The sequence below is a fragment of the Notamacropus eugenii genome, chromosome 1 (assembly GCF_028372415.1).
Source record: "Notamacropus eugenii isolate mMacEug1 chromosome 1, mMacEug1.pri_v2, whole genome shotgun sequence".
In the NCBI taxonomy this organism is placed as follows: Eukaryota; Metazoa; Chordata; class Mammalia; order Diprotodontia; family Macropodidae; genus Notamacropus; species Notamacropus eugenii.
The window spans coordinates 312,315,436-312,341,454 of NC_092872.1; the positions used below are offsets into that span (position 1 = coordinate 312,315,436).

The 26,019-nt window shown below is 40.7% G+C and overlaps 1 protein-coding gene across 3 annotated transcripts in view; it reads left to right on the forward strand.

The window, feature by feature from the left end:
* ZFYVE26 (zinc finger FYVE-type containing 26) overlaps positions 1-26,019 on the forward strand; it is a 72,746-nt gene that overhangs the window by 27,609 nt on the left and 19,118 nt on the right. For all 3 annotated transcript variants that reach the window (XM_072629513.1, XM_072629515.1, XM_072629514.1), the window contains exons 14-32: positions 33-184; positions 4,114-4,315; positions 6,713-6,976; positions 8,273-8,392; positions 8,487-8,651; positions 9,616-9,834; positions 10,346-10,451; positions 10,690-11,435; positions 12,008-12,204; positions 13,102-13,206; positions 14,825-14,947; positions 15,520-15,696; positions 18,258-18,504; positions 19,184-19,282; positions 22,439-22,599; positions 23,221-23,357; positions 24,339-24,370; positions 25,018-25,154; positions 25,279-25,499. In XM_072629513.1, coding sequence (XP_072485614.1) covers positions 33-184; positions 4,114-4,315; positions 6,713-6,976; positions 8,273-8,392; positions 8,487-8,651; positions 9,616-9,834; positions 10,346-10,451; positions 10,690-11,435; positions 12,008-12,204; positions 13,102-13,206; positions 14,825-14,947; positions 15,520-15,696; positions 18,258-18,504; positions 19,184-19,282; positions 22,439-22,599; positions 23,221-23,357; positions 24,339-24,370; positions 25,018-25,154; positions 25,279-25,499 — 3,610 coding nt within the window. The remainder of the gene's footprint in view (positions 1-32; positions 185-4,113; positions 4,316-6,712; positions 6,977-8,272; positions 8,393-8,486; positions 8,652-9,615; positions 9,835-10,345; positions 10,452-10,689; positions 11,436-12,007; positions 12,205-13,101; positions 13,207-14,824; positions 14,948-15,519; positions 15,697-18,257; positions 18,505-19,183; positions 19,283-22,438; positions 22,600-23,220; positions 23,358-24,338; positions 24,371-25,017; positions 25,155-25,278; positions 25,500-26,019) is intronic.

The window sequence follows — 26,019 nt, forward strand, 5'->3', positions numbered from 1 at the left end:
CTGATTTTCTCCTTATCCTGTGCTCCTCATAGAGGGAAGTCTGAGTACTATGTCTGGCCACAGTGAGCTACAGATCCAGCTACAACCCCAAACGCAAAGCCTACTTATCCCTATGATGCTGTCTCAGCCTGAGTCACTTCTTGCTTCTTGTATTCTCCGAGGGAACTTTGTGGAAGCTCATCAGGTGAGAAGGAGGAACTCACTATCTCTACCCCACAAATGGTAACAACTTTGATCTAGGCTGTGTCTCTGGGCAAACAAGAAGGCCTAAACGGCTGTTTCAGGCCAGTACTCAACAGGTGACTGCTTCTTTCAATGGTGGCATGCCATAGTTTAAATTCCAGGCTTTGCGGCCTTATTAAACTATTCCAAGGAGTGATCAGACCCCCAAAAATGGATTCAGCTTATAAAAACCCAATCTACCAAAGTATCAATTTTGTTTTATTTATTTTTGAAGCAAAGATGTCTGTAATTTTCAAGTGACCAGGGTATCTTGTAGGCATGTGATGGAGCACTAGACTGAGAATGAGAAGACCTCAGTTTGCTCTTAAGGAGTCTTGTGATCTTTGAAAAGTCATTTTAGACTTTTTGAAAAAGTCATTTGAAAATTTGAAAAGTCATACCTCACACTTCTCCAAGCTGTCTGATTTCAGAGGCAAGAATCAAGGACAAGGCTTTCTGGACCTCAGACACTTTACTAGTGGTAGCAATGGGTTTTTAGCTGACGAAATAGCAATGGAGACTTTTCTCAAGCTTCTCCAAGAGCAACTAGAAGAAATTAACAACCATGAGGACCCAAAACTGGTAGAGAGCCAGAGTTGCTCAGGAAGCAGGAATGGGTTACAGAGTTGACTGCACCAGTTCTCCAAAGTTCTCTCTGAGAACCTGAAAATTTGAAAAGTCATACCTCTTCTCTACAGAGGTGACATGGCTCTTACCCTACCTAACTCACAAAACATCATGAGGATCACATGATCACACATATGGGAAGCCCAGAGCTTGACCAGAACTTTGTAAGGTAGGCAAACTCCTAAGCCGCAGTACACAGAGAATGCAATGAGGGGCATATTTCTAATACTATACAAGTTTTTTGTGATATCAAATTATATGCAAAGGCTGAGGTTTTCAGGGCACAAAGGATATGTGTTCACAAAAGTTCACAGGTTTGGAGTCAGAGGAAACAGATTTAAATCTAACTTCTATTACTTATTACCACTACCACATTGGTCTACTATTACTTATTACCTCTACCACATTGGTCTACTCTTTTTATTTTTCTGGGCCTAAAATGAGATTACATCAGGAGTCAGCAAACTACTGCCTAGGGGCAGCACCAGTTTATCATAAGGCCCAGAGTTAAGAATAGTTTTTACATTAAATTTTTTACATTTGTCATAGTAAAACTATTTTAAAATGTAAAAATAATTTATATAAAAATGTATATACATATATATATATGATAAATTTAAAGTAAAAAATAAATTGAAATATAATAAAATTTTATTTAAAAGTGTAAAAACCATTTGGTTCACAGTCCTCAGCACCAGGGTCTATGATCCAAAGGTTGACACAGATCCCTTATCCTGGCCCTATTGAAAACACTATGGAACTATGAAGAAATGTACAAGGTTATTGTGTCAGCCAAAGAGGACATCTATTACCTAGCAGGAGAGCCTGTTTGAAATAACAGATTGAGGTAAAAAGATCACTTGCTGAGTATGGAGTCAGAGGAGAAGGAGGAGGATCGTTTAGGTAGCACTTTGGAGAACCTTAGCATGAATTTCGAATCCAGCTTGAACTCTGCATAAGATGTTATACCATGACACTGGTGAAAACCAGAGGGTATCATATCTTCTTCATTTTTACCCCTCTTTGTGTCAGTATTCAGAGAATCGTAGAACAAAGTTACCTCTGCCATCATGTTCATGGAGTTTTGTATAAGGTTAACATGTATGGGAGAGAACTTGTTTGAGGAGAGCTTTTTAGGATAAATTTTGTTCCATCTAGTCAAATACATTTTTTAAATCAACAAACATCTTTATATCTTCTGTCAACTGCCTTACTTTTAAGATGTGTTCTGTAGAAAATCATTTGTTCAAAGCTTGTCTTGTCTGTTCCCTTCTTCTGTTCTGGTACTAGGCAAAAATCAAAATGATCCATCAGGAAGCAATTATCAAGAGTGTACTATCTGCCTAGTACTATTTTTAGGTACCAAGACAGGTCCAGCCACTGTTGCTGGCTTTATTTTCCTAAGTCCCACACCTAGCACATTAGGTCACCACCTAGTATACAGATACATAAGTGTTATCATCACTGTGAATAGATCATGATAGGAATGTTGGGAGATCTATTCTAATTTGATTTTGTTTGTTTTTGTCCTTCAGTTTTTATCACCAGATCCTCACAGGATAGTGGGATTTAGTTGGCTCTTACACAAGCTTTTGGCAGACTCATGTTTTCCCCTACTTTGTTGGTTTTTGGGGTGTTTCTACTGTAAATGAACTTATACTCTAAGTTGCTGTTCTGGGCTGCCATCTATCTATTGTGGTTCTTTTTAACCTTTTTGTTATGAAAACTACTTAGAAGTTGAAGTCCTTTCCACTGTTCCTGACTCTGAGGTTGGTCCACTGTTCAGTGTGCCATGCCAACTAAAATGATATAGTGAGAATCAGTCTTTTCTTTTCTCTAAAAGTCAATGCCTTATTTAAACAGGCTGAGTTGTAGCTTCTGTAATCACACACAATGTTGTCTTATCTTTAGCATGTGGGTGAGCATTTTACTTCCTTCCTAGACAGCAGTTTAGTTCTTCAGGGGCTCTAAATAAACCATAGCCAACTATTCATCTAATAGTAATACCACTGGGAAAAAATCCCAGATGGTAGGAGCCATCCTTGCACTCCTTCATCTTCTTGCTTTTCTATCTCATCTCTAGTAATGATAACAATGATCCTAATCCAGATAGCATCCCCACCAACCACTGGAAGTCCCATGTCCCTTTCCCCTTGAATATGTTTTGGCTACCTTTCCTTCCCTTTGCATGCCAATGTGTGATTAAGGAAATTTATGGTTCAGATTCGCACCTACAATAAGACACACTTGAGAAGAAAAAGATGGATATTTTATTGATTTACAGAAAAGGCAAACGCATGAACAGTTTAGAGCTATAGCAAAAATAATTAATATAGCCTAATACTAATATAATTATAGCAATATTAATATAGATATAAGAGGAAATAGAAAAACATCACCAATTCAGGGAAGCACCAACACCTGAATTTTGTCAGTTGGAGAATCCCGGGATACAGCTTTCAGGGTCTGGATTGGGAGCAAGTAGTCCCAGGCAGAGCGTCCTCTCCATGGGTGAGATTCCGAGGACTTACACTAAGCAAGGAGAGTTTATAGACCTAGACAAAGAAGGCTTTTTGCCAACGGCTCTGTATACTGTCCCAAGCTAGTCAGGCACATGGCCATGGGAATACAGGTGTTTATCCATCAAGGAGATACCATACAGGGGCCACAAGATATGTTAATTAATCATATACTGGGAGGATTAGCCAGATCTTCCAAGTATTATCTATGTGTTCCAGGAGTGGCTAGTTCCCGGGACATTAATACATGGCCAACTCACATATGTTATATTCCTTGAGAGGTCACCAAAAGGACAGAGTGAACTTACTTTATTCAAGGGATATGAAATATTCCTTCAGCCAATCATAACAGCTCCCTTTTGTATAGTACTTTGTAGCTTACATGGCATTTTCCTTAATGAAAAGGTATCCATGTGAGTTAGTGGAAATATTTTTATCCCCATTTTGCAGATAAAGAAACTGAAACTCATTCAAGCTTATGATTTGCCCATGGTCACAAAGTTAATGTCAAACAGATGGTAAGGATCAGAGCCAGGACTCAAGCCTATTTCTTCTGAGTCCTCCATGAAGCTGAGCTGCATCAACACTCTCTGATCTGCTCTTAGATCCAGGTCCACCCAGACGTTAAAGACATGATCTGTCAGATGCTTATCATGATAATTGCAAGATCTAAGTTTCATAGAAATTTATGAATTTCCTGAGTGCAGCCATAGAAATAATCCATCCTCCCATCCCCATATGACAGGTGGTGTTCTTGTTTGACCTGAAGTCTTCTCCTAGCTGTGGCGAGCTCATGTTTATGGAGCGCTATCAAGAAGTAATCCAAGAGTTGGCCCAAGTAGAGCACAAAATTGAAAACACGATCTCAGATGGGGGCAGTACCACCATTCGACGAACCTGCAGTGGCCGCTCAACCCTGCAGGCCATTGGCAGTGCTGCTGCAGCAGGTCAGGATATACTTTTTCAAAATAGGGGAGGTGAAGTAGGAAATGTTGCATGGTACTGGAAGTGAGGGAAAAAAACCTCAAGAATGTGAACCACTTTGGCAGCTGAATAAAGCTTATGGACTTCTTCTCAGAAGAATTTTTTTTTATGGTATTTTATTTTTTCCAATTACATATAAAGATCATTCACTGTTTATAAAATTTTGATTTCCAAATGTTTTTCTCTCTTCCTTCCATTCACCTCCCCAAGATGGCAAGCAGTCTGATAAAGGTTATATATGTGTAATCATGTAAACATATTTCCCCATTAGTTATGTTGTGAAAGAGAAGAATGTTTTTAAATGCATAAATAAGATACATGACATTATAGAAGAAGCCAATTATGTTGAAATATAGTTATCAAAATATTAAACAAATTCATGGACCCCTAGGTTAAGAATTTCTGCCCAAGAGTAATATCTTTCTTGGGGAAGAGGAAAACTATGGAATTCAGATCCGTTCCATCTCCACTACAATACATTTCAGATGCCTGCCATTTTAGACACTCCTTTAAGCTTATTTACTGTGTCTAGACTTGAAAGAAATTTTTTCATGCTGCTTCTCCATTTTGTTTGCATAAGTCCCAATGCTTCTGTATGTGCCTGAGCATTTTGCTTCCTTCCCATTGTAGTTATTCAGGCTTTATAAAGATCATCATTTTGTTCAACTCTTAGAGAAGAGTGTATTACCAAGTACTGTTGCCACCCACTGGGAGTCAGCTATCTACTCCAACCTGGGCTCCAGTGTAAAAAAAGACCCTCTTTTAATTGCTTCTTGAAAGTTGGTCCCTTATTCCCCTATGTCTTCACACCCCTCTTTTTCTTTCTACATCTACTCACACCTACCAATATTCAGTCTAGTAGAGGTACCATGAAGTTAAGAACTCAATTACAAGAGCATCCTCATTTGACTTGACAAGGACGGGTTGCTCTTCTTCTTTTATCGGTCAACCCCTGCACACATATCCTTCTGGCCTCCTCCAGCAGAGGATGCCTACAACATCCTTCCTACTCTCACTCTAATCTTTAATCTCTTCCTTTCCCTGTTGCCTACAAATGTGGCCATTTCATGCTCTGTGTATCATGTGTGTGCCTATTTATTTATATACTGCCTCTCCTGTTAGTATATGAACTCTTTGAGGGCAGAGATTGTTTTAGCAATTTGTGCTTTTCTTTGTATCACCCAGATCTTAGTGCAATTTCTGGCACATAGTAAACTCCTAATATGTTTGTTGGTTGATTTATTGGTTTCTTTTTTTAGATCCCATATGGAAATATAGCTGTTCTTGACCTCTTTTAAGGGTTTCTCTTGGTCTCCCTTAACTATATGCTGCCTTACTTTCTCTTGACACTGATGGGTGGGATGTGTTTATCTACTAACCTGTAAAGAATTTCCTGTCATTTTGATCATAACTTTGTTAATAATGACAACAGTTGTAATGAGAATTTTCACATCTCTCCCACTCATATATATGGCCACCTCCCTAGTTCAGGCCCTTATTGACTCTCTCCTATACCATTTGTGTCAAGCTGAAACAGGAATGAGGCAACTAAACCATACATGAGGGCCATACATTAACATCTATGTCCTATTTTACCTTAATTTATTTTGTTAAATATTTCCCAGGTGGTTGGGCTACAGTCAGCAGAGTTGCTGACTACACAGCATTTGGTGTATCAGACCTGAACTGCTGCAGTAACCTCCTAATTGGTCAGCCTGCTTCAAGTCTGTCCCATCCTCCCTCACCTCCCTTACCCCCACCCCACACAGCACCTAGAACCTTAGCCCTAAGCCTGACCTAAGTGTGACCATGTCACTTGCTTTTTGAGAAAGTAGGTACCTCTCACCCTTGACTTCACAACCTGACTCTAACATACCTTACCTGCCTTATTCCACAGTTCTCTCCTTTATACACTCTTATGTTCCAGCCACACTGTCCTCCTTGCTGTTCCTCACACACAATATTTCAAGTTGTCTCCCTGTCTTTGCACAGTTGGGTTTTGTTATGGTAAGAGTATGTCCTTTCTCACCTCTGCTTTTTAGAATCCCAAGTTCCTTTCCAGGTTCAGCCCAAGTACAGCCTCCTACCTGAGGCCTTTCCTCATCTCCCCCTCCCCAACTCTTAGTGTCTTTTCCCTCAGAAAAGAAAGCTACTTTGTACTTAATATCTGTATTTGTACATGTTGATTCAGTACATGTTATACAGTAGAGTGTAAGCTACTTAAAGACAAGAACTGTTCATTTTTTGTCTTTGTATCCCTAACATGGTATCTCACCCTTATTAGGTGCTTACCAAATGCCATTTGATTGGTTGATGATGCTCATTTCAATCTCTTATATTTTTTATTTTACCTTTTCCAGGTATGGTATTTTACTCTATTTCTGATGTGACTGACAAACTGCTTAGCATCTCTGGAGACCCCATCCCCATCCTCCAAGAGGACTTCTGGATAAGCAACATGCAAGTGGAGCCCACTGCTCCCTTGAGGGACATTCTGGAGGACCTCAGCCCCCCAGCTATGGCTGCATTTGACCTAGCCTGCACCCAATGCCAACTGTGGAAAACTTGCAAACAGCTTCTGGAAACAGCTGAACGACGTTTGCACAGCAGCCACGAGAGCCGAGGTGAGGATGCTTTGTACTTTGTCCCTTTGACTTCTAGTGAAATAAATTTCTTCTCCTCTGTTCTATAGGGAGAAAACTGGGATTCTCTGAAAGCAGGAGGAAGAAAAAATTGCCCCTCAGTCCTCTTCTTATTACTTCTTTATCTCTATGGTTCAAACTAATTGTGTAATTAGGAATGGCCTTGTTAAAAACCTAATATCTAAACAAAACACATTTATTTATGTGATCTAAGCAAGTATGGTTCTTAATCACCTTTGTAAAATGCTCTCTAATTTAGGAACAATTTCGTGAAAGAAATGTTTTGGTTTTTTTTCCAAGAGAAAAGATAGTAGTCAGACATTGCCTTAAATTTTATTAAATTTCTCTTAATGAAAAGACTTTGAACTTGAAGGTTGGAAGGAAAGGAAATTGAGAGGGAATGATGCTCTAAGGTGAACTAATGAAGCATTAGGGAACTTGAGGATAGAAGACAACTAAGCTAAGCCTTAATCCAACTAAACCTATCTCATCAATATGTTCTACATGTTAATAGAACCCTGACTAGTGAAAAATAAGTTGTTCACCCTTAGAGATGGCAGAGTGAGGGGAATAGAAATGAGTTGTGAAGTGAGAGCTGCTGCCTAGAAGCAAAACTGTCCCGTCTCATCTGCCAAATTCTTTCTGACCTTTTGGTTAAAGTACCATTTGATTTTCATTTCATTTTGTTTTGTTGAGAATTGTTCATTTTTAGCACTTATTACTACCACATTAAATAGATACTCTTCCTCACCAGCCAGCCTACTAGGCTACTGGTATTTTATTTTGTAAAAGGGAAGCAGAATTGTGTGAGCTCTGTTTAGGCTGCAGCAACAATAGCCTTGTATCAGTTAGTCATTTGTTGAGTATCTGTTACATTCCTAGCAGTGTGCCAGGTTCGATGGTGGGAATACAAAAGAAATGAGACAACATAAGGATTAATATTCAAGCCCAACAAACCCCTCAGGTGGCAGAGTACCACAGTAACTAGTGGCCACAATTCAGAGGAATTCAGAAGGTTTCCATTTCCACTGCTGCCTGTCATTGCCAGGCCATAGGCACAAAGCCAGGATTGCTGTCATTATGAGCCACATGTGGAAAGTTTTTCCAACTAACAGCAATTGAGGTCCCGCAGCAAAGAAAGAGAAAATAATGTATAGCCTCATCTCCCCTGGAGGAGAGAAAATCAAAAAGTAAATGTAACAGGCATATAGCACTGAAAATTTTAATTTGTAGATGCACCTAACCTCACCATGTTCCCGTTCCTTCATCTGCTCCCAGGTCGAAAGCTTGACTGTGTTCTCCTGAACTCTCATGGCATTAGAGGCTTTCCAGTTGTTCTTCAGCAAATTGGCAAACTTTTCAACTACCCTTTTGTGCCAGCAGGACAAACTAAATCTGGTCAGTTGCTTTTCATGCTTTTCTCCTGGACTAATGCATTAGGAGTTTGTCATTAGGCTCTTTCTTGCACCTCCCTCTCATTTGCTTCCCATAGAAAATGCAGAAGAAAAAACAGGCAGTCACCCTCGGTTCAGTGTTAGAGAGCTCCTTCAGATGTGCCTCCCAAGCCTGACGGAAGACTGTGTGTCAAATCAAGCCACCCTCAGCCAGCAGCGAGAACAGATTCTCCAGACACTGGTGCAAGCACTGCAGCTTCCAGGTTGGCCACACCTTTCTCTATCTCCTAAAGATTGCAAATGGAAAAGAAAGAACAAGGGCTCAAGTAGGGGAAAAAATAAAGCTGGGAATTAGAGAGGCGTGGTAGACTGGGCATTTAGGACAGAGACCTAAGACAGAGGCCCAGCTTTGGGAGAGATCTTGGCGACCTTCTAACCTGACTGGTACTTACCTGCCCAGGCATTATTCGTTTTGCACTGTCCCCAACAAGTAGGCGTTCTTTGCATGAAGACCTCTAGTGACGGAGAACCCATTCCACTTTTGGACAGCTCAGGTTTGAGGGAAATTTCACCTCCCCTTTACCAGTTTTTACGTTCTGTCCCTTGTTCTTATTTTTGCCTTGTGGGGAAAAGGAGAAGTCTAGGAAAAAGGGGAGGGGAATAAGTTTCTGTATAGTGTCTATTGTGTGCCAGGCACGTGTTACAAATATTATCTCATTTAATTTGGTCCTTCTGCTAAATGACAACTCTACAGAGACTTGCCCAGGTGATCTATATCATATATTTGTGTATAAGTTTTCCTGTCTGTAAGGTGAATGATAAAGCTCTTCAAAGTAGTTGAAAATCACCTCCATTTACACAGTCTTGTACCCAGAAGTGTTCAATAAATCTTGAAACCCTTCACCTGAGTATTTCTGTGCCGCTAATTAAGGTGTTCTACATACAGTGATCTTGGAACAAAGGTGTAGCATTGCCTAACGTGATTCCTTCAGACACAAACTTTTCCTCAATTTAAATCAGTAATAAATCTTCAGTCACTCACTTTGAGAAATGATTAGGTAATTGAAATATGGAGAAATTTGTATTTATCCCTGCGTTATGAGCAAATAGTTTAGACTACAGATAGAAGCCAGATGTAAAGCCAGAGAATCCTAATTCATGAGTTGTATTGAAAATTCATCAGAATGTACAGTAGTCCTTTATTGCTTCTCTTATTATTCTCCTCAGAACCTAAGGGCAACCCACTGTCTTCACTGGTGGCACAGGCATCTCAGAAGCTGCCTGAAATAGGAGCCCACCCTGTGAAGATCCAGACGCATCTTCTCATAAAGAACCTAAGCAACCAGATCGCAGTAGACAGTGGGCCAGTTGACTATGTGGGTGCCTTCTTCACTTACTCAAATACCATGGCTTCTGTGCTCCTTCGAAGCCTGAGTTCTGAGCCTGGTAAGTAGCAGATTTAGGGAGATGTCTGCTCTTGAGGATAGGAGTTTATTATAGTAGGGATCCTGATAGTTTGGAAGGGTTCTGAGCCTAGAGAGAACCCTAAGCAGGTGCCCTAAATATGACCTCAAAGACTTGCGGTACAGGTGTGTGACTTTGACCCAGAATAATGAGTGTTTGGCTAGGTATCCAGGAAGTAGGACTTGTGCTCTTAAAAAGAAAGGTGGTCTGTCTCTCATTTACAAATGGTTCAGTTTGAGAAGTATCAAATCTGTTCTCTACAGATTCCATTTCCTTTTGTGTTAACCGTAGATCATGCCTATACCAGGACTGGTAGGGAGAAGGTAAACTTGAAGTCAGAAGTATGGCCTAGTGTGAATGAAGAGATGAATTTCAGCATGCTCCTGACACATTCTCCAGCTTCATTCCTCGATGCCTCCAAGAAGCATACGTCTTTCCACTGATGTAGACAGTTGCCCTGATATGTTTCTCCTTTTCCTTCCATCCTTTACAGATCATGCAGTGAAAGTAAAAGTGGGGAACCCTTTTGTTATTCTGCATCAGAGCCCTTCCCAACTCATGTCCCACCTCCTCCTTGAAAGACAGATTCCCCCAGACAGGTGGGTGCTTTGATCTATTGTTCTACACAGATCCCTTTGATTTCTGCTCTATCAGAAAAGCTCTTAATATATGGAAATTGAAGTCATGCAGGGAATTAGAACTGAGATTTCATTACCAAACTAACTCTCATCTTCCACTTGCACTATGACTTTAATCTTCATGATTTCCTTCCTCCCCTTACCTGTACCAAAATAGTGAGTTTTCATGTTTCCCTCCCCCTTACTCCTTTTTCTACAGGCTGGCATCTCTTCTGGCCCAAGAGGAGCTGAGCCTGAGTGTGCCACAGATTATCATCAGCTGCTGCTGTGAACCCCTTACCCTTTGTCCCCCTCGGCAGAGCCAACAGACTCGGTCCCTTCTGACCCATCTGGGTGCATTAGCACAGTTACATACCTCCCATTACCTGACTGACATTCCACTCCCTAATCCTACCCCAGCAGAACTGAAAGAGAAACCAATGTCGGATCCTCCTTCTCCCTCCTTTTCAAGTGACTCACCCCACCCTGCTCTCACTGCTTCTGCCTTAGCTTTCCTCAAGTCCCACTCAAAGTTACTGACAGCGCTGGCATGCTTAGGAGCTATTCTGGGGCCACAAGTCTCCAAGCCCAGTCTATCATGGAAGGAACTGTGTGGCCGGAGAGAGGCTCCTTTGGCCCCAGAACAGGTAGCCCGGGAATGTGAGAGCCTCCTAGATCAGGTCCCTATGTTACAAACCTTCCTCATGGCTGCCTGGGAGCCTCTCCGGGGTACCCGTGAGGAGGAGCAGAGCTTTGCAGGGGGGTTGTGTGGCCAGACTTGTCTCTCTACTGTTCTCCTGGGCTTGCACTCTCCCATTGCTGTGGATGTACTGACGAAGGCCTTTGAGGAAGCACTAGTAGCTGGAAATTGGGCCCAGGCCCTTCAACTCATAGACTTGTATGGACAAGACATGGAGGAATTAAGCAGTATAAAGGATGCAGTTCTGAGCTGTGCCACAGTGAATGGTAAGTGGGATCATAAGTACAGAAAGGTTGCATTTGGAAGGAGAAAAATATACTTCATAAGAGAAATTAGAGCTAGTAGATTTTGTCCCCACTCCTGGATATTTTTTTCCTCTGATTTGTCACATTTGTGAAATTGGACAGGGACATGTTTGCTTGTAGTTTGCTATTAATGATATTGGCAAAGAACAGAATTGGAACAAATACGCTGAATTATTCTCAATTATGTGATACTCTGTTGAATATCCCAGGGGTGGAGATGGTAGAGAATGCTCCTAATAGTTCTGTTGATCAAATATCCCTGAAACATTCCTCTGGGGAGAGAATGGAAAACCTTTAAGGGCTAACAACTTGCATTATGTAAGTCTTGTGATTGGGGTCCGTATTATCTCCATATTAGCTATTAGATAAGTGTGTGTCCTTGAATGATGGTTGGAGGGAGGGGTCAGAGAGGAAGACAGAGCTGAATTTAGAGGAGATAGTTTATGAATCCTCTGACGCTGTTTCGTGATACTTGAGTTAACTTTCTTCGGCACTCTGCCTGCTGACTACAGGGATTTCTGTCTTTGTCCTAGATAAAGATGGCTGGCAGTACCTGTTTTCTATAAAGGATGCAACTCTGAGAAGCCAAATGGCCCTTTGGTTTGTGGAGAGATGGCCCCTGGAGCCTTGCCTAGAACTTTTGGCCTTTTGCATTTCGGAACCAGCTGTCCCAGGAGGATTACTATCAGAGCTGCATACAAAGCTGAAGGAGCTCCAAGTTTACCAGAAGGTAAAACCATGATCAATCAAAAAATAGATAGACCGTATAGACTCTCTCTGTATGACTATGTGAGGATAGTAAGGACTTTGGGACAAATTTGCCTTCGCTATCTGTTCAGCTCTTCATACTTTATCCTTGTTTTATTTTTATAAGATCCACTTACAACTACAATTTCATGCTTAAGTACGTATCAGACAAAACTTAAAGAATATTTAGGTTCCATGTATATTATGTGCAAAGAAGATTATATACTTGTTAAAATTTCAAAGTTCAGTTTGAAAGGATTGTGACATTTTTAAGAACATTGCTCTTGGATTTATGTTGTACTCAAGATTGAGAAACACCTGAAAGCCTGTTTTTAAAGAATGCATATAAGTAACATGTAAAAAAAGTTTATTATGGTGTTTTATCCCACCTGTGGGATTAAAGGGCTCTTAGGGAAATCTCTAACTGGAATAAAAATAGAGTCCAGAATTCTGCTTGGAGAACTCAAGATGTCAGCTCACAAAGGCTCTTCTCCCTCCTCTCCAGCTTCTTTCCAGCAAGAAGCTAAATTCAATCCTGAAATAAAGGGGCTTGTAAAAAGTTAATAATCTCAGATGGACCCCTGACCTCTGGGAGTTCTCACAACCAGTGAATTACACCCTCTTTTTCTCCTCCCTTCTCCCTGTGCTTTCTTTTACCTCTTCCAGAATAGGGAAGCTGAAAAAATAGGAGTCTGAACCCACTGTCCTCAGATCCCTCAAAGCTTTTAGCTTTTAAATCTGTTTGCTATCTGATTCCTCCTTTTTTGTTGGCAAGTGTTTCTGGATCTGTGGATAGCTCATTTCCAGAAGTCAAGGAAGTTGCTTATGAATCAGAAACCTGCCATGTGTTTTTTAGTGTTTTTTTCTTATCTTCCCTTAGATTCTGGATTTACAGTCTACTCCACTGTGGTCTGACTGGCAGACATTGAAGAAGTGTTGTGCTGACAGCCCACTGGAGGTCATGGACTTGATTCTAGATGCAAAGGTGCAGTTTTCCCAAACTGTTCCCTCCTTCATCCCCACCTCAGAAAGTTGTCCTTCTTTAGTATATTTGAATCGTGTGGGTCTCCAGCTTCCTTGGTCTGGGGAACTCTTGGGTATAGCAAAAGACCTCCCTGATCATTTGTTTCAACCCATTTCCAACTACCAAAAAAAAACCAGTAATATTTAGGACTCAGGGTTCGCTGACCCGTTCATTTCACTCCTTTATTTGAGCTTTGTCATTTTGCCTTTGGAGGAGAGGTGAGGTGAGAAGCACCGAAGTTTGGGAATGGTAAATAAAAGAAGAGTAGGTCTGACTGAAGAGCATTCCTTCCAATGCCTTGATCTTATCCCGGTCTCTAAAGGATCTAAATGAGAACTAATGAGAACACATAACCTGTGAATTTCAGGATTTATGAATTGCATGATCTCCTTTAGTTCTCACTGTAGCCCTGTTAGTAGGGGCTGCGATTGCTATTTTGCAGATGAGGAAACTCAAGACTCATAGAGGCCAAATGAGCTCACACAGCAAGTAAGGTTCGAAGGTTACCTCACAACTCCTAATCTGACATTTTTCCCACTATTCCACTCTGCCTGTTACCGGGTGACTTCTCATCCAGGCAGTAGCCTGAGGCTTCCTCAAGCTGTGTCAGGTGTTCTTTGTTACCCATTTGTTTCTGTGTGTCTGACTGTTCATGATCTCATTTGGGGTTTTCTTAGCAATGATACTATTATGATTTGCCATCACCTTTTCCAACTCCTTTTACAAATGAAGAACTGTGGCAAACAGGGTTACATGACTTGTCCAAGGTCCCAAAGCTAGGAATTGTGTGAGGCCAGATTTGAACTCAGTTAGATGAATGAGTCTTCTAGACTTCAGTCAGAACCCTATCCACTGTGTCACCTAGCTGATGAGGAGGTGTTCTAGCACTAAGAATAAGAAGCTTAGAATACTTAGAACAAGTAAAGAGCCCCTTCTTTTCTGTCATCTTTCTGGGATGCCAGCTAGTGTATTAGCTGGAGACAAACTGGACTGAGCACCGCAGTTCTCATGAGTAAAGGGAGTATTGGGAAAGGCACCAGGAAGTTTGAGTTCTAAGCCTTATTACTGGGTGTGTGGCTATGGCCAAGTCTCAGCTTTTGTGATTTTGTTTTTGGATGCTGGGTCTCCCTGTCTTGCCCAGGATGGAAGTGCAGTGGCCACCATGCTGTGTAGTACAGAAGCTTTAACCTCCTTTTTTTCCCCAACCTTAGCTGGATTCCCTATCCTTCAGCAGCCTGGTGGCCCCCTGCTCCCTGTGGCTCATCATATTGGTGCCACATTTAGTGCAGGCACACAATTGCTTTTATCCTGACTGTTACTCAGAACTCTTGAGCTCAAGTAATCCACCAACCACAGGGACAAAAGCCAGGAACCACCATGCTGGCCTCATACAACTCTAACCCTGATCTCTCTAGCTTAAGTCCTATAGTAAGTGCCCCTTTACCACTTACTAAATCTTCTTAGTGCTGCCCCAGACCCAGACCAAGTGTATGCTGGAAAAACCAGGCAGGAGTTAGGTGTGTGATAAGGCTTTATTGGATTAAAAGTACATGTGTTTCGTTTTCTCTTTCCATGCCAGGAATACGAGCTATGTGAGGAGTGGGGATGCCTCTATCCTATTTCAAGAGAACATTTAATCAGCTTAAACCAAAAACATCTCCTCTACCTTCTAGAGAGTGGAGATCATGAAAAAGCCCTCCAGGTAAATTCATCTCCTTTTGGTTAGAAAAGAGAGTGAGCCAAATCTGATGTCAAGTTTCACTTTAAACTCCATGAAGACACACTGGAAAAAAAGGCTGAGTCGAAAGAGACCTTGGTTCAAGTCTTTCCTATGATATATTCTGTCTGAACAAGCATGGGCAAATCACTTCACTCTCAGTACTCCTTGGCAACTTTGAGATGATGAGAAGTTACAGCTGAGCTGTTGATCTGCCTCAGTGAAGGAAATTTCCACACCAGGAGTTTAATCCCCACCCTGCCATCACCACTACCACATGGTGGGGAAAACACAAGTCCAGACCAAAGGCTGGTTGGGATTGGGAGTGGTACAGCTGTGTAGTGCATCAGTAGTCCCAGATCTTTGCTTTGTGTGGAAATTAAGAACATGTTACATAGACATGTTGAGAGGCTGTTGCCCAGCTAGGTTTCTCTATATCTATTAAGTACAGCTAGGTTCAGGATTCTACTAAATTCCAGGTCCATGGGAGAACTTGACCTAGATAGTTGTGGTTAGCCCCAGGGTTCACCTTCTTCTTCTGCTCATCTTCCTTATAGCTCCTTCAGAGAATCTCTGACCCCACTATGCGCCTTGATGTCACGGAACGTTCCCTTGATCAGCATCCCAGTCTGACTGCCTCTCACTTTTTAGCCAACTACCTCACCACTCACTTCTATAGGGAACTGACAGCTACTCGACACTATGAGATTCAAGCTCTATATGTGGGGTCTAAGGTAAGGAAAAGATTGTATAAAGTTTATACACATACAGAAAACTGCAACCCTGTGAAGGAAGCAAGGCCAGCCCTATCTAGAACTCAGAAATAGTCTTTGTGATATCCTGCCATTTAGGTATCAAGCCCCTCTCCTCCCAGCTACCTGCCCTGAGATTGTCCTCCCTGACGTGGCACTCTCGTGTTCTTTGTAAACCCTCCCTTCACTGCCTGTGACCCTTACTAGGCCACTCTATCCAGACCTTTCTTCTCTAGATGAATCCTCGCTATGCCTGTCGCCACTGGGAAAAACTACTTGAATCCCATTCCCTTGGATTCAAGATTCCAATGATTTCTAGAGTCTCAACTAATGAGTCGTAAACTAATCTGTTGCCACTGAGAAATGTGGGGTTGGCATTGGAACATAAAGAATAGTCTTCTGTTCTATAAAACTTGAACTGAGTCAAAAGGCCACACCCAAGGACATAGAAGGCCGCTTGTGGCCTTGAGGCTTTGGGTTCCCCACCCTGGGCTAGGAAGTAATATAGTGTGAGATTGATTTCAAGGCTCTTAGGGTCCTCAGCTTATACTAACTCCATGGCTACATACTTATGTGTAGTGCTGGGCGTGGCAGTCAGCACTAGGTACAGTCAATCATGAAAATAAATAATTGCCCAGAATTTAAAGACTGAGTATACCTGACCTCATAATCATCTTCTTTTCCTATCTTTTTTTTCCTTTTTGTTCTAATGATAATCTGTATGAGAAAGTGGCAAGTGGGTTAGTGTTTATTTTCTCAGCCTAGTAATGTGAAGGAGTAATACTTAGGAGTGGGACATATTGATATTGATCATATGGGTGGAGCCAATGAAAATATTTTGAGCCCTGTGATTTTGAAAATATTTACTTGATTCTTTTTTTAATTTATGTCGGCGAGGTTGGATGAATCATATTTAATTGTGAAGGAATTTGGGACTTTGGCAGGCAGTTTCTGTGATGCAGATATAGACATCACAATGCATTTAAAACCAATAAATGATATTTTATGTGTATGACAGTTTGAATACTGAAAGTTGTCCGGCCTAATACCGTGGGCTGCCAGGTCCTCTTACCTATCTCAGGTCTTCGGTGATCAGCCGGATAAACATGAGAGAAGAGACTGCCAGAGTGAAGCCGAGGTGTAGGCTTTATTCCGGATACAAGCTACATGTCAGCATGCAGGGCGAGTTCTCCCCACCAGAGCTCCCTTCAAATTCCTGACGAGAAAGGAAAAGAAAAAAAAAAACCCCTCTCTCAGGCTTTCCTGGTCCCATTTAAGCTCTCCCAGCTGCATAGTTCAGTCATGGACCGTGCATGCTCTCAGCCCCTTAGCCAATTAACAAAAGGTGTGCTCAGACCACGGACCAATCTCAAGGGTGGGATGCTCTCCCCAGCAAGTTTCCACTGAGAAGAGGTGGAAAACAACATAACTCGTGTCTCACTCCCTCAATTCCCAGCTGTTTCTGGGGGGCCTCGTGAGAGCTCGGAGGTTTCAAGAAGCCCTCACCTTTACCTGACCCGAGACCATTCTCGTGAAAACTGAGCTTGTGCCTTAACAGAAAGTCATAATTATGGAATACATGATGATTCAAACAAATACAGACCTCCAAGTGTTACATGTCAGATTAACATCCTGTTCTAAAAAGACTGTCTTGTTTCCATCTCAGAAGCTACAACATTCTGTATGATCTTATGCATCCTAATGCCTCAGTTATTCCATGGCTAAAATGATGGCAGTGTCTATCCCATGTGTCACTAAAATAATATAAAGATTCACTGAATAATTTAAAAACAAACCATGTTTGGAGCCCTTTGAGAACACTTCTTGAGAATTCCTTGAGAACACACATACATCCATTAGTGTATGACTCCAATGTCATTTTTTGCTCCTGACTTAGGATTTCACTGGTAGAGGGAATTTCTCTTGCACAAACACCTTTTTACTACTGCAGATAGTCATCTGTTCTTCCAGTGCAGTCTTAGAGACTAGCCTGGGGCGATAAAAAATTAAGTGCCTCCTATGGTCATGCAGCCAGTATGTATCAAGATGTAAGATTTCAACAGAGGTTTTCCTGATTGACTCCAGAACTGGTTTTCTAGCCTCTATTCCACAGTGCCTTTCTTTAGTTTTAAATACAATAATGGCTCACTTTTCAATAGTCTTATAAGGTTTTTCTGCCTGATTTTTTTTAAGGGCTTCCTTCATAACCTCTATAGGTAGTTTATATTGACCATAGGAAAACCATTGATTAAAAGATCCAAGAACTTAGCTAAGCCAAAATAGTTCAGTGTGGTTGAACTCTTTCACTCACCAGAACGGCTGAGACAGGTGGTTGAGTCACCATTTCAACAGAATCCTTCCTTCCTGGGTCTGGAGAAATTGGGCTATAGAATTAGAGAACCTGTGGGTCTAGATCAGAATTGGGGCTCTCTTCTCCAAAGAAAAACCTGTGTTCTTATGGGTTAGGTTGCATTCCACAGGCCTTCAGCGTCTCCCTAAAGTTCACATGTTACCATTCTTCCTGTGATGAAACTTGCACACAGGTTCTGCTGACTCTGCCTGAGCCACACCGTGCCAGCTACTCCCACCTGTCTTCCAGCCCCTTGCTCATGCTGGAGCAGCTGCTGATGAACATGAAAGTGGACTGGGCTACTGTGGCTGTGCAAACCCTGCACAACCTGCTGACTGGGCAAGAAATTGGCTTTACCCTGGAGGATATTGATACACTGCTTTCCAGATATGCAGGGAAAGCACTTGATTTCCCATATTCATTGAAAGAGAAGCGATCAGGTAGGTGACTATCAATAGCATGCTCTGGCCTTGGGTTGGCGGAGGACCAATATAGCCATGCTGCACTTCTGATTGCCCTCCTTTTGTTTCCCTGAGTTGCTGAAGGTCATAGGAAGGTAATTATTGTGCATGAAACCCCTGGATTTGGAGCCCCTGCTTACAAGAGCAGGAATGCTGGAGTAACAGTGTGTCTGAAATGACATGTCTGCTGCTGGTATAGGCAGTCATTATTTAAGTTCTGTTACTCTTAGAATCATTGCAATACAACTCAGTTCATTACTGAGGTACTAGCAGCCTCTTAGAGTGCTGAAGTAAAGTGAAACCAGTATTTGAAGCAACCTAAGTTTAATCTCTAGGTGTAGCATCCTTTCTATCTGGACACCTCCTTTGTCCATGTTGAGACTTGGTTTAAGAGAACTTCAGTGTTTACGTTTGCCCTCTGGTTCTCTTCACTCAGGTACCAAAGCACAGGGAAAGATCTACATGTTCTTGGGTTATAGGGGCTTTTAGCTCTCTTTGTATTCTCAAGAAAGCAGTGAAATGTTCATCACCCAAACTGAACTGACTTTGAGTTAATTTTTCCCATTCAAATGAACAAGGATATATTTTCTTGAGCTATGCTTTTAACAACATGTTGTCCATAATTTACCTGATTTTTTTTTTAATTTTTCCTCCTTAGATTCTGCAATTCACCTCCAAGAGACTTTTAATCAGGTGTCAGAACCTGAGACCTTGTCTAAGTCAACATCACTTGAGTTATCTGCTGCTACTTTTCCTGGTAAGAAAAGTTTCCAAAAGTTTCCCTAATTTTTGGGGTTTTTTCTTCAAATGCTATCTTTATATTACTTTGTTTGCTTCTTTCTTAAAAAAAAAAACTCCACATCTGACATTGTGCAGATTATTCTTTCAAGCTCCTCTTTCTGAGTTTGATCTAGATTTCTATACCAGAGATGGTAATTTATGACCCAGTTGTGGATTTAGTGAATGCTTTGGGGGCTATGTCTCACTATCCAGATACCTACTCAGAAAACCAATGTGTTTTTTCAAGCTCAGTGAAAAGAACAAGCATTGGGTGAGCCATAGAAACTAAATTCATCTTGTTCTGTTCCCCTAATTTATTGAACTAAGGTAAAAAGTTGTCTCTGCAGAGGAAGTAAACTCTTCTGCATCCATTACCAGGAATCCAGAGGGGAGGGAGCCTCCATAAATAGGCACACTCTTGGTACCTACACAGAAGAGATTATCTGATGAGTTTCCTCAGATATTTCATAAATGTTATTGTTATGTCATTCCCATGTCATTTTCTTGTTTAAAAATCTTCAAAGATTTCCCAAGGCTTTTAGACTCAACTCTAAACTTTGTTACCAGTTTAATTCCTTTTACATTCTGACTTTAATCACTTAATTTCTTTTTCTCTAAAAATAAGAGACTAGGCTATGATCTCTAAAGTCCCATCAATCCATTGATCCTACCTTTCAAAACTTAAATCCCACCAATCTCTGCTAAACTCTCTGTTCTAACCTCTCGGTTTTTAATTACTCCTATCTGGAATGCCTGTCCCTACTCCATCTATTTGTACATTCCTGATTCCTACCTGTTTTTCACAGTTGGTCTTAAAGTCCAGTCTTCCTCCATTAGATTTTTTTAAATGACCATAAATATTAAGATTTATACAAGCATTTTATTTCTTTTTAAATTTTTTATAGTTCTCTTTATTTTTAATTTGAGATAAAACAAGTATTTCCATAACATAGTACAATAAAAAAGATGATTGCGTATGAAACTGCAAATGTGCTGTGCACAACTTGCTATTACTTTCAAATATACAACAAATTATCACGCAAATTTCTTTTTTCCCTTTTTTCTTCCCTCCCCATTTCACCCTAGAGATGGCTATCATTAGACATGGCCTATACATATAGGTATATATATGTATATATTTATTCCATGCATACTTGTGTTTATCAGTTCTTTCTCCATTAGATTTTTAACCTCCCTGGTTCCTATAGCACTTATTATCTGTACTATTCGTTTAGCCCTTTGATATGTCCTTACATTGTCATCTTTTTAAATGTATTTATGCTATGCCCAGCAACTTCTCAACTACATCATCCACACCTTAAGGAGAGGGAACATATTTTATACTTCTTCATTACCCCTGAACATATTTTATACTTCTTCATAACCCCTGTGGTGCTCGAAGCAGTATCCCTCAAGTACAGAAGTATCACACTTACTGCCAGCAGATTAAAATGTAATGGGGACATGTTTAGCAAAATACAGTAAAACGTTATGTTAGTTTGTGGTTTTCTAAGTCAATACGCAGCCACAGGGATCCATTTCTATTTGAGTTTCACACCACTGCTCAGGTACTCAGGAAATATCTTGTTGTGTATGGCTGATAAAGGCACTGGACACTGTGGAGAGCTCCCAGAATGTTTTCATCACAACATTGCACCTTTATTTTTCTGTACTAGTTCTCTTCATGTACAGACATCTGAACAGTGGGTTGAGAATCAAAAGACTTTAGTTTTAGCCCCAGTTCTGATGCTTCCTGGCTATGGGACTATAACATTTCTCTAAGTATCAGTTTCCTCATCTGAAATATGGGGATAATACTCTACTACCTCACAAGATTTTTATGAAGAACGTGCTTTATAAACCTTAAGAGGCAACATAACTATGAGCTGCTATTATCTAATCCCAGTACTTACTAACCATATGGCCTCAGGTAAATCACTTAAGCCCTCTTAAGTCTCAGTAATTTCATCTGTAAAAAGTGATACATTCTCTACTGATTTCATAGTTGTCAGTAACTAGGAAACAAATGATGAGGTCTCTAAAAGCATTTTGAAACTTGTATAGGACTCTTTTGTAAATGTGAACTCCTGTTGTCTGGACCTGGCTGTACCACTTGTTAACCATGTGACCTTGAGCAGATTACTCACTCTAATGCTCTAATACCGTTATAATCAGGAATCCTAAATTCTTGACTCTGTCACTCACTGACTTTCAGACCTGATACAGTACATTTTTTATATCTCAGTTTTCTCATTTGTAAAACAAAAATGATCATTTTCTTTTTTATAAAGATAACAGGTAAGATCAGGAAAATATTCTAAACTCCTATTCCATAAAAGTAAGCTGGTGGTCTCTTCTCAAGTTCTTGCCTGGTCACTGTCATATAAAGCCTTCCAGGAATAAAAACAGTGTCTCTTATTGCAACCCTTTGCCTAATCTGGCTTACAAATCCAAATAATAGGAGTGATTCCCCCTTATAAGAAAAAACCCCTTATGAACTATCTTTTATGCCTCAAAACTCTTAAGGAGTTAAATTTTCCAATCAAACCCTGTCCAACGATAGATTTCTCAATTTTATCAGGAGGTGGGTATCATAGATATGTAGCCCAGAGGAAATTCCAAGCCTAACTTGGTTTCCTAGACCTCCAGTCAGAGTTCTCCTGAGTTATTCCAATTGTACGTGTATATTGTAGAAATCAGTCACTGGAATCTCTGTCTTGCTATTCTGACCTCATATCCCTCTTTTATGGCCTAGCTTTTGTTGAGCAGTTCCCAAAAGTCTTATGACATTGAGATTAAAAGTTGTGGATTAGCAATGTTATAATATTTAGAGATACAGTGTGCTTTGTAGATTTGCAGCTTTTCATCTTTGAACTGGTCTTCAGAATCTTAGATATTTTTTTTTCTTCTATAATATTGAGAAAACTTTGCTCTGAATGGGACCAAAAAAGCTGCTTGGATACCAGGAAGCAATGACTGACATTTTTCCCCATATAATAAATTATATTTGTCTCAAAAAAAAAAAAAAGATAGCCAATACAGCCATGTAGAAGTTCTAGGATGATATATGGGTATGCCCACTTAGCTCTATTTAAGCTCTAACTTTAGTTCTCACTTTTCCTCTGACCTTTAGGGGTCTCCTTTGCACGATCTCCAAGCATAAAGGAGAGAAGCTTCCCACAGAGTGATCCCTTGGAATTTGTGCCCCCTGAAAAGCCCCCATCTAGGCAGCAGTGGGTACCAGATGAGATGGAAATCACCTGTATGGTGTGTAGAAGTGAACGTTTCACCATGGTAAGCAGTAACCTGCCTCATTTTTCTTAAGCAAGAGGCACCCTCAGCTTGAAACAAAGAGACGACCTGTGTTCTAGTCCCAACCCTGTCAATAACAAGTACTTCCTTGTCTGTAAAATTGGGGATGACAAAACTTATCTACCTCACCCTTTGACCATAAGGATGAAACAAGGTGATAGAAAGGTAAAAGTGCTTTAATAAAGTGGTATTATTGAGAAATATAGGTTATTTGATTGGTTTTGTTGATCTGATTGGCACGGTGCCTTGCATGTGGTAGGCACTTAATGAATGTTGATTGTTTAATTGAAAGCTGTTGTTAAAAAGAAATGTGGGTATCTCTTCTTTCCCACTGTATTGTGCCCACCAGAAGGTAAAACTAGTTTTCATGATCAGCCCCAACACTGCAGAATCTTTAAGCAGCTTTGAAGTTTTCCCAATCAACTGAAAGAGAGGCTCCTTTAGGGCAGGGAAGTCAGATTAAATGTATTTGCCTTAGCACCAAGACCACCATGTCCTCTGAGTATATAATATGAAATAACTGAGGAAAGAAGGGAGGGAAGGAGATCCCATTGATAGAAGCATTTATTAATCTCACCTTTGCTTTTCCCTTCTACTTCTTAGTTTAATCGCCGTCATCACTGCCGTCGCTGTGGCAGGTTGGTGTGTGGCTCTTGCTCCACAAAGAAAATGGTCGTAGAGGGCAGCAGAGAGAGCCCGGCTCGGGTGTGTGACCAGTGCTACAGTCACTACAATAAACAGTGAGTAAGGGTAGCAAGGGCTCTGCTCCTTCCCCTAAGCCTTCAGGTCCCCAAAAGCCTACTCAAACAAATGTGCATTAACTTCTGGAGTGAGGTATTTGTGGATTCATAGCAGGGCAAGCTCTCTGTAGGTAGAGCTAATCCTTTCCAGGCATGATAGGAAGAAATATGTGTGCAGAGTTCCTATCATGGATTCCTCAGTGGCAGGAATTTATTTCTTCATTCTGATTACAAGAGTCAGTGTCTGTACTTAATGAAGTGACTAACTCCTTATCCACTTGAAGCAAGTCTCTACCTCATGTATCCCACCTGACTGAAAAGGACAGCTAGCTCATGAATGCTTAACTAAATGTTTGTTACATGGAATTAAATGTTTCCTATCCCAGTTGGGCACCACTTACCATGTAAAATCCAATTAGATAATATATGAAACTCACTTTGTAAACCCTAGTTATATGCAAACATCAGCTTTTTGAATTATTGTAACCTTACCTATGCTAGTAATCCATAATTTTTAGATCATCAGCAGATTGTGTAGTCACCCATTCCTAAATAAATCTTCCATTTGGCCTCATACTTCAAAAAACCATGAGAACTTGCAGAGTTTTATATTCATGGTAGTATGGACTAAGTCCACATCTCTGGCTTTTGTTCTGTGTCTTTGGACAGTGTTGGGAATTCTTTCATCACAATAATGACTAATTCCCTTCGACTGTCAGAGGGACAATACATAGATGGGAAAGAGCTCAGTCTGGAGTCAGAGGATAGGTTCAAATCCTATCTCTAATATTTATTTTCTGTATGACCTTGGGCAAGCCACTTAACTTTCTTGGGCCTCAGTTTTCTTGTCTGTAAAATGAGAGAGTTACACTAGATGACCTCTGAGGTACCTTCTAGCTTTAAATCTGTGATCCTGTTATCCTATTTTGTTATGTTATGAGATTTGTGATAGGAAATTTATTTTTCTGTTTCTATTTTTAGTTTGCCAGAGGAGAGTATAGGACATTCAGAAGGTGAGACTGAAAGATACTCTGATATTCTTATATTGGTTTTTAAGCTCAGATTTCCTGTATATTTAGGGCTTATTGCAATGAAGACCTCATCCATTGTGCATGTCGAGAACATTCTCTTAACCACTGCTGTCAGTCATTCATTTAATCCCATAACCCTCTCCATGTACATCTGTTTCTTAACTCAGCAGGTCATTCCTACAGTATTTAATTACTGCCAATTACTTTACCTGGAAATCAGACCACTTCTTAGTTGTGTAGTCCACAGAACAGATGAGCTAAAAACTTACCCAGATTTCTATATAAGATTGTACAATTTTAAGTTCCAGTCTTAAGTTCCCACAAATCGAAGTTAAATGACTATGGGGGAACAAAAATTTCATTCTGAGCAGATGCAGAGAATCAAATTCTTTATTATTTACTACTGTCTATAAAGCATCAAAGTTCTGTGTACTACATTGTAGATCTTTCCTCAGCTCTATCTGTCTTAGAAGAGATGTTGGTCCCTTCAGAATTTTCCCAACAAAAAGGAGGAGGTTATTACCATAATCAAATGTCTGCACTGTTAATTACTGTCAGGACTGAGCACCATTGACTTCTGGGGTGCCCTGACTGATGAATGAATGAATGAATGGCATTTCTGTCCTCAGCCTCAGAGAGCCCCTCAAGTGACAGCCCCCCATACTTGGCTGTGGTACGAGTCCCCAAAGCAGCTCAGCCAGAGTGGACTCTAGACTTGAATGAGGAAGAAAATAATCTTGTCCGGAGCGAGTTTTACTATGAACAGGTAATGGCACGGTGTGGGTGACAGCTGGCCTTCACTTGGCCCATTTGTAAAATGGAAGTAAGTCCTTAGCAGTACTTGAAAAATGTTTCATTTGGACACTACTTTCTTCCTTTTCCCTGACTAGGCCCCCAGTGCCTCCCTGTGCATTGCCATCCTGAACCTGCATCGTGACAGCATAGCCTGTGGCCATCAGTTGATTGATCACTGCTGCCGACTGTCCCGAGATCTGACCAACCCTGAGGTGGATGCTGGACTACTCACAGATATCATGAAGCAGCTGCTCTTCAGTGCCAAGATGATGTTTGTTAAAGCTGGCCAAAGCCAAGACTTAGCACTGTGTGACAGGTAGCCTTGTCTTGTGGTCTAGGAGGGTTTCCTTCTATATCCTCCACTCCTGGTTATACAAACAACCCCTTCTTCAAACAGATAGGGTTGACAGGAATTCAGCCCACTCTAATTGGTTCATGTTAATGAGTTAATTGCTAAATCCCATGTGATTTCATTTCGCTGTGCTTTAAGTATCTATACTTGAGTCCCTGGGGATAAAATTTGTATCAATGAAACTAGAATAGGAAGAAAAGACAAACCTTGATTTTGGAGTGTGATCAGCATTCAGTATCCAATGCTTTCTAGTGCCAAGGAAAATTCACTAAGTCTTGTCTTTTTCTAACAGCTAAAACTAAGTGACATTAGAGTCTTATTAGGTAGGTGTGGTAAACAAGAAAATTATGTCATTTTGTGAATAGAGTGCCAATATCAAATGTGTCACATTCTAGACCTACTTTTGTCACAGACAATAAACCTGCTTTGTACCTTAGATTATAAAGGCAGTGTGGTGTGGTAGAAAGAGTGCTGCTCTTGGATT